The sequence below is a fragment of the Gossypium arboreum genome, chromosome 13, assembly GCF_025698485.1.
Source record: "Gossypium arboreum isolate Shixiya-1 chromosome 13, ASM2569848v2, whole genome shotgun sequence".
NCBI classification, from domain to species: Eukaryota; Viridiplantae; Streptophyta; class Magnoliopsida; order Malvales; family Malvaceae; genus Gossypium; species Gossypium arboreum.
Genome location: NC_069082.1, coordinates 120,999,061 through 121,007,707, shown reverse-complemented (window position 1 = coordinate 121,007,707; position 8,647 = coordinate 120,999,061). Strand labels below are relative to the sequence as shown.

General features: G+C 29.0%; 1 protein-coding gene across 1 annotated transcript; it reads left to right on the top strand.

Moving 5' to 3' along the window:
- Positions 1–531: 531 nt before the first annotated feature.
- On the top strand, positions 532–2,301 carry LOC108463067 (protein LIGHT-DEPENDENT SHORT HYPOCOTYLS 1-like). The gene is made up of 2 exons (XM_017763005.2): positions 532–1,697; positions 2,106–2,301. The coding sequence occupies exons 1-2, from the start codon at positions 1,097–1,099 to the stop codon at positions 2,117–2,119; spliced, it is 615 nt and encodes a 204-aa protein (XP_017618494.1). The 5' UTR covers positions 532–1,096; the 3' UTR covers positions 2,120–2,301.
- Positions 2,302–8,647: the final 6,346 nt, after the last annotated feature.

The window sequence follows — 8,647 nt, the reverse complement described above, 5'->3', positions numbered from 1 at the left end:
AATTTTAGTTGAAACAGTAAAGTATGATATTTTGGATTCAAATCTCAATATTCTCATAATGTATATATATATATATATTTCTAGATTTATCAAAAATATAAAAATAATAATTTAAAAAATAGGAAAATTGATAGATGACACCTCAAACACGCTATAATATAAAAATTACAAAAATGTTAAAATTTGGTTAAAAAAATAAAGAGGTTGGATTATTAAATATAAATTAAAATAGCATTTTTTGTAAAAATAGAAAAAAACAATATTGGGTAATTTTTAAAAATAGCTTAAGTGGATAATTTTTAAAAAACGACATTTTTTAGTAATTTAGTATTTTACAGCAGCTCAACAAAGGGGAGAGAGTTTCAAAGAGAAGAAATAAAAGTGGAAAAATTGGGGTACAGCCCTAAGTCACTATCACCTCTGCCTTCACTGCCAACTTGTCCTATTTTTGGCAAAACAATTTCCTTTTAATTATTTAATTAATTAATTTTACCTTATGTTATATACAACTACTTATTAACCATTGGGGTTTCACTTACTGAACCCTCCTCCATTTCTCTTTGACCCATTGGTCTATAGCATTATATTCTCTCTTTCCCTTGTTTTTTGTTTCACTTCATCTCTCTCTTACTTTATCAATAGTGTTTTAAACTCCAGTTTGCTTCTCCTTTTTGCTCATAATTTCATCTCTGATCTCTTCTTTTTCTTTGCTCCTTTAGCCCTTTTTTCCTACCCTCAAATTGTTGCAGTCTCGTCCATCTGAAACAATTTGCTAAATATTATTATCAATATGTTCCTTCTCTAAATGGAGAAACAAATACAACCCTTTTTCGGTGTCTCTCTAGTTTGATTGTTTCTTTCTTTCAATCTCTTTGTTATTTTATTCAGTTATCTGTTATGGAAGCCATGCAGAATCTTGCATTTCATCATTGCTTGAGCTATCATCGTCACCCATATACCTGAAGTTCGAAAAAAAGGCTTTGAAACTGTTCTCCCTCCTTAATTATCTATCTAGGTTCTGTGAGGTAATCCTGATCGGGTTATTTAGAAGAAACAAGTGAAACCCTAAAAGATTGAGGACATCATCAGCAAAATAATGGACTTGGTTTCCCCACAAAGCAATCCAAATAACTTTCCGAGTCCGATTGTAGGCTCAAACCCCATAGCAAACATCACTGCAACGCCTGCTTCTAGCACTGCAACTCCACCCACTCCGAGTCGGTATGAGAACCAGAAGCGCAGGGATTGGAACACTTTCTGTCAGTACCTGAGAAACCATAGGCCTCCATTGTCGCTTTCAATGTGTAGTGGCGCTCATGTTCTGGAGTTTCTTAGGTACCTAGATCAATTTGGGAAGACCAAGGTTCATAACCAGACATGTCCTTTCTTTGGCCTCCCAAACCCACCGGCTCCCTGCCCATGCCCTCTGAGACAAGCCTGGGGTAGCCTCGATGCACTCATTGGTCGACTCCGAGCTGCTTATGAAGAACATGGGGGCAGACCAGAAGGGAACCCTTTTGGAGCTCGAGCTGTGAGGATTTTCTTAAGGGAAGTCAGGGATTTCCAGGCCAAAGCTAGAGGTGTCAGCTATGAGAAGAAAAGAAAGAGGCCTAAGCAAAAGATGGCACCACCACCAGCACCACAACAACCACCTCCACCACCAGCACCACCAATACTTGCCGATGCAACTGCTGCAAGTAAGTAACTAAACACCTGAAACTTAAACTCTCTTTGATTATATATTACTTCTAATTTTTTCCCCATTTCTTTGTATAGGAATCTTTATTAGAACTTAATAAAATTTTATGTTGTTTACTTTTTCCTTGTTTGGGACTGTGCCATGTTAAGTGGGTACCCTTCAAATTGCTCTTTTAGGGGACAGTTTTGAATGGTAGTGACAGGGATGATCAGTTACTAGGAAGCAGAGGTAATTGGGAAAGAATAGTACCAAAAAGAAAATGATGGTCTATATTTCTGGTCAATTCATATATTTCTGATTATTGTGTACATATATAGGCTTTCTAGTTTTGGTATGCTTGATTTTTCTTGGGAATTTTTTAATCACATTGATGCTAATGGATACATTTCTTTTTCCCTTTTTACAGGGAGTACTATATAATTGGAAGAAGCATAGGGTCAATTTGCAATCAACATATTGTCTGGATGATAAGGTTTTTATGGGTTTTGATTGTATAAGGTAATTTTTTTCTACTTTTTATATTTCCATGGCTTATTTGATAATGTTATACACAATATTATATATATTAATGTAATGATATCTATGTTGCTTTAATATATAAACGTGAAATCTATTTATATCCTCTCTTTCTGTCATCAACCAACCATTTTTGCTTAATTAAACAATACCTATAGAATTTACCCAAATTTTTAAGAAAGAAAAAAACAAGGAGTTTATATCGAAAGACAAGGCATTGGAAGTCAAGCAAGGTCGGTTTATTAAGGTTATTATAGATATAATATAGTAAAAAAACACATTTTTTTTTTATCGCAAAAAGGACAAAACCTAGATCCATCTTTTCTAATATTAGTGAATGACGACATCTGAAAAATACACCCAGACATGCTATAAATATTAATAATATTATTATTAACAAGTATTGGTGCATGCATTTGAATTTGTTCATTTTTTATATATTTACAGAAATATATTTTATGTTAGTCACAAAGTTTGAAACACAAAATCTAATGGACTGTAACTATAAAGAATGTAGTTTCCATATATTTATTTTTGGATATATATTGAGCATTGGAACTGTAACTATAAAGAAGCCATATTTGTATGTATTTGAGTAATGAGTTCCAATAAACCATTTTCATGGGGTTTTATTTTTGTTTTGAAGAAAATAGTCCTCGAAATGAACATACAGAATCCTTACTGCACTGCACCGACCAAGAAAACTGGCTAATTTCTTGGCTTTCAACCTATATATATATATATAAAAAACTGCTTCATATAGGCATACATACGTGGATGTCCCAACATGAGTAGTCATATACATTGCGGAGTTTCAGTGCAGCACAGAATTCGACAGTGCCTTTACAGAAACTGTGTCGGGGTCATACAAGAATTTCCTTTGGATTTTTGTTTTATGAAGCTACCTTTACATTGTTTTTGCAGATCTATATATACAATAACCCAAAGTTTAAATTATATACAAGAAAGAGTAAAGCATGATTCAAGTCGCTTTTGCATTGAATTACACATTTAAGAATATCAATGAAAGTGTGTGCGTGTTTTGGGTATTTTGACTCAGCCTTGAATATTGCAGCAATGGGTTAAATCTTACGATAGGAGCATCCTGCCAATTTATAAGTTGCTAGGCATATATATATAAATACTTTTGGAATATTCTGTGTTTAAGGTATTTCGTATTTATATTTATATAAATTTTAATGCGTTAATAATTCGTATTATATGTAGAATTTTAAATAATAATATATTCTTATTAACGGTGAAGATTCAATTAAGTCGAGTCGAATCGAGTTTTGAGTTAATCGAGTTGGCGAATCCCATTTTAGCAATTGAACTCAATTTGAAATTTTTACGAATCGAGTCAAGTCGAGATGAGTTAACGAATCATATTATTTATACTCAATGTTCAATTTACATGGACTGATTATTTAACTAGTAGACAAAGTACAATATTATTTAATTACATAAATAATATAATAATTTTGTCTTTTAATTTAATAAGTAAATATTTATCAAAACAACTTAATTTTAACTTTTAACTTTAGAAAAGGTAAATATTTATCTAAACGACGTAGTTTTGCCTTTCCTTATTCAGATTTTCATTCGAGTTAAACCGAAAAATTTGATTTTTTATTCGAGTTGATCCGAATAACTTGAACTATTTAATTCAAAATTTAAAATTTTGATCGAGTACTTTTAAACAATTTGGATTTTGCTCACCCCTAATTCTTATTATGTGTTTGTATATATTTATATGGTATCATGTTTTAAGAGTTAATTGCATCAAACATTGTCAAATTATGATATTCATTTTAAATTAGTCCTTAAATTTCAAATCATTCTAATTATATCTCCAAACTATCGAAGTCATGTCAATTAAGTCTTTTCGCTACTAGAAACATTAATTTATCTCATTAAATGATACGACAAATCTTATGTGATATAATTTAAAATAAAAAATTAAGAAAAATGAATATTGTAAAAAAATTGCTTTAAAAATATTAGTTTTGAGGTATTTAAAACTTTTACAAAAGTTTAATCATTCACCTTTCTTTTTCAATTTTTAGTTTTAAAAGTTTTACGACAACATTCTATTTTTTAAAATTTTTTATTTTAAATTTAGTTGTATAAAACTTAATGTGTTATTTAACAAATTTAAATTTTATTGATTACATTGAAAATTTTAGGTTCACCTAAATATGATTGGAGCAAAAATTAAAATTATGTTTTGGATGATACAAATTCTATCATCTTTCCTTTTCTTAATATTGTATAATAAAAATAATATCTAAAATTTAATCGCGTTAAATATTAGTTTTGAGAAATAAATTAAAATATATATTATGGACATTTTTAATAAAGGTGGTACATAAAATGAATATTTTAATTCGATATTTAAAGTTTAATTTTTGTTAAATATAAATTTTGAGAAATAATATAAAAATATATATATTTGTGGATAATGTTCATGATTGAAAGCTTACCAATCCTATTTGTTGCGGCGAAAACCAAGGGAAGTGTAATAATCATGTATTAAACAATAATAAAAACACTATTGTTAATATATTAATATAATAAAAGGAATACCAAAAATTATTATTTTAGTTTGAAAAGGAAGACAACATTTGCAAAGGCTACCTTGGACGCACAAGGCACGATCCCCTATAAACAAAAGAAAAAGAGTGTCCGTACGAAATATCCCGCAATCTACGGTCAATAGTGCAGAACTTGACACGTGCGTCTACGATGTGGTCCCTACCAAGCCGCGTGCTCCCACGTGGACAATTGTACAGCTTGTCGGGAACACACGACAGTAAATTTTGCCTCGTGTGTCGTGTTCACGGTTTCAGCTGTCCGATTTTTGCCACGTGGTTTTGCATAATCCGTTCGATATACGGCCGCTGTGTCCGTACGACATGAGAGCCTTTTTCTAAAATTTTGTTCTTTCGGTTTCTTTTCTTCCCTTCTCAGGCTGTCGCCTACTTTTGCCATTTAGGGAGTGAAACCTTTTATAGTTCTATTAATTATTTAATTTGTTATTATTACTTTTAGTAGTAATTTTTAAAATATTTTTATACCATAAATATTAATATTATTATAATTTAAATTTATTTGATTTTTCAATAGTATAAGGATTAAATTAATTCTTTCAATAATAAATGAATTAATTTAATATTATTCTTATAATATACTGAATCTTTTAGATCTTTAATTTATTACGAGTAATAAAGATTACAAATAAAGTCAAATTAAGTTTGAGCTGAGTTTATATATAGTATTATTACAATTCAGTATTTGCTTAAACTTGGTCGATTAAAATACGTCTCTCAAATTAAATTTGTCCATATTTGTGAATAAATAATCTAAGTTTATTTTAAGTCTACATATGTCAATTTTAAATGTTACTTTTAATTTAATATTTAATAAATTTATAAAAAATTTAAAACATAGATAATATATTTTTATTGTTTACATTATAATATTGTATATTATTGTACATATATATTTTATTTGATATAAATTACAGTGCTAAATGGAGATTACAAGGTTTAAATCCATATAATCTAGGTATTAAACGATAACTCTAATCATAATTTTGAGTCTTGATTTGACAAATTTTTTCATCTATGTACAAGCCCAATTTGGGCCCAATACCCAAAACCCACTAAACCCAATTACAAATCAACCCCCAATTCAGCCCAACTAAGCCCAAGCCCCACCTAACCCTAGCCTACTAGCCTAAACTCCTTCAAGAAACCCTAGCCGTCAGCACATGCTCCCCTCTGCTCCACCACCGACGTCTGCAAGCACCACCACTGTACCACCGCCCCACTTGCGCCTGCAACATTCAAAAAGCAGAATAGACAAATATTAAAAAAGAAATGTAGTGGCTATTTAAAGCCAAATCAGAGAACCATGTATGGGGGAGGAATTTTTTTCGGATTCTTTTAGAAATAAAAAAGCAAACAATATTCGGTACAAGCAAAAAATAGAGACTCTAGTAACATCAAAAAGCAAGAAATAGCCCGATATCAGAAATCGGAGAACCGAAAATACCAAAGTCTAAGGTGATTTTTTTACTTTACTCTCGTTTTGTTTTCGGAGCTATTTTTTTTCTCACTTACATACATATATTAAAAACATAAATAAATAAAAGATATAAAAAAAAAGAGAAAAAAAAACTACCCACGGGCGATTTCCAGCCACCGTGTACGGTGGTCGGAGCGACGGCAATAAGACGGCGGCGGACGGCGGTGACCGCCTTTGACTTCACCGGTTTAAATTTGGCAGGCATCGAGAGAGGGAGGATTTTAGGAGTTTTTTTTAGAGGAGAGGAGAAATGAAAAAAAATAAAAATTGGGTTATATAGGCCGGCAAAACGCACCGTTTTGCCCGGCCATTTTAAACACAAAAACGGCGCCGTTTCAAGCGCCGACCCGAAACCCGACCCGCTCCACAGAAGGATCCGCGTGTTTTTGACATTTGGGACAATTGCGCATGCAGTCCTTCCGCAATCTTTTTGGTTTTAATCAGGTCTTTTCATGTTCTTTAATTTGGTCCCGTAATTTTAATTCTGTTTCAATTTAATCCCTTGACTGCTTGAAGGATAGACCTCTGAACAGCGTCGTTTGATAAAAATGGACTATTTCTCCTTCGGTCCCTCCTGTTTGTTCGCGTGTTCGAACCAGTCTCCTTCCCCTTTGGTGATTTTTAAATTCGGCTCAAAATTCTGTTTTTAATTCGATTTCGTCCCTTCTCTTTCACTTTTCCATATTATTCTAATTTAATTTTAATATTATTTACAATATTATATTTTATTATTGTTGTATTTTTATTATAATATTATATTTTATTACTGTTGTATTTTAATACTTATATGTATATATGTTAAAATATTATTAATGGTTTTATTATTAATATTCTTATTAATACACATGTATGTTAACATTATGACTAGATTTTTATAGGTATACGTATATATGTTATGTATATTTCTCCTTTGTAATATTAGATATATTCTTTTATACATTACATATGATATCTAAATATATATATTATGCACATACTGTAATATCACCATATATTTATTTTCAACATATATGTATATATATATTTTAACTATATTATGTATTACTATATCTACATATATTCATTATTATCATTCCTAATATACATATACGTCTTTCAATATCATATATATGCTTTTATATCATAGTATTGTTATATCTATCTTCACCCATATTATATTTTATACAAGTATATATACCCTTTTTAATATATTATATTTTTACACATATATGTGTATATTATATTTTATCGTTGCTAGTTATGTATTTTTACTATCTCATGTATATACTTCAAGCACTATATATATAATATATCTCTAACACTATGTATATATATATATATTTCTTACATATATACACTTAAATACTATATTATACACATATTAATACCACATTATATATACTTTTATATCTACTTCTACCTCCATCATATCTACTACTAATATCAATATATGTTTATTTATATCTTCAATATATATATACAGTATACATTATTATTATTAGTTTTTGATCTTATTGTCTTGTTAATACATTTGTGCCACATATACATACCTTTAATATATATTTGTATAATATACTTCATATTATGCCCATGTAAATTAATATTATATCATGTATATCATTTTGTTATAGTTTTTATATATTGTGAATATCATATTATGTTCTATCATGTATATTACTTGTGTCATGTGTATGTTTAATATATTATGTGTATATTTTGTTTGTATTACACGTACATGTTATGTATATATATTCGATATTATCATATATTTATTTTCCCATATATTTATGTAATGTTTTATTATTATCATTATTTTTGCATTTTTAATATAATTACTATTATACCTTTCATTGTTATCACTATTACTTTTATTATTATAACCCTTTTATATGTAATTACCTATACGCGATTGTTTTTATACTAACTAATTTAAAATATATATACATACGTATTTTAGCGCATTTGTATCACTTATATATATCGTTATTCTCATTATTATCGTTTAAGTCATCTATTTATTTATACCTTTGTAAATTCTTTCAAACCTTGAATCATTCATTATTTGTGTCATCATAATTATTATTACTAACATATACATACTATATAATTTTATTACGTATACATTTTTATATACTACGATACGTATCCTTTAATATTATACTATTATTATGTATGTATATATTTTTACATATATTTCTTATTACTTCATTATTATGTATGTACCTAAATACATATATGTATATACTTTTTATCATTATTATCATTACCATTGTCATTTTATTTTACCATTTTTTTTACATTCGTTTATTTATTTATTTGCTTGTGTGTTCGATTATTTCATTTTCCTCACGTATGTGTTTACAT

Coding starts and splice junctions, on each gene's coding strand:
- LOC108463067 (XM_017763005.2), top strand. CDS start 1,097: ATGGACTTGGTTTCCCCACAAAGCAATCCAAATAACTTTCCGAGTCCG.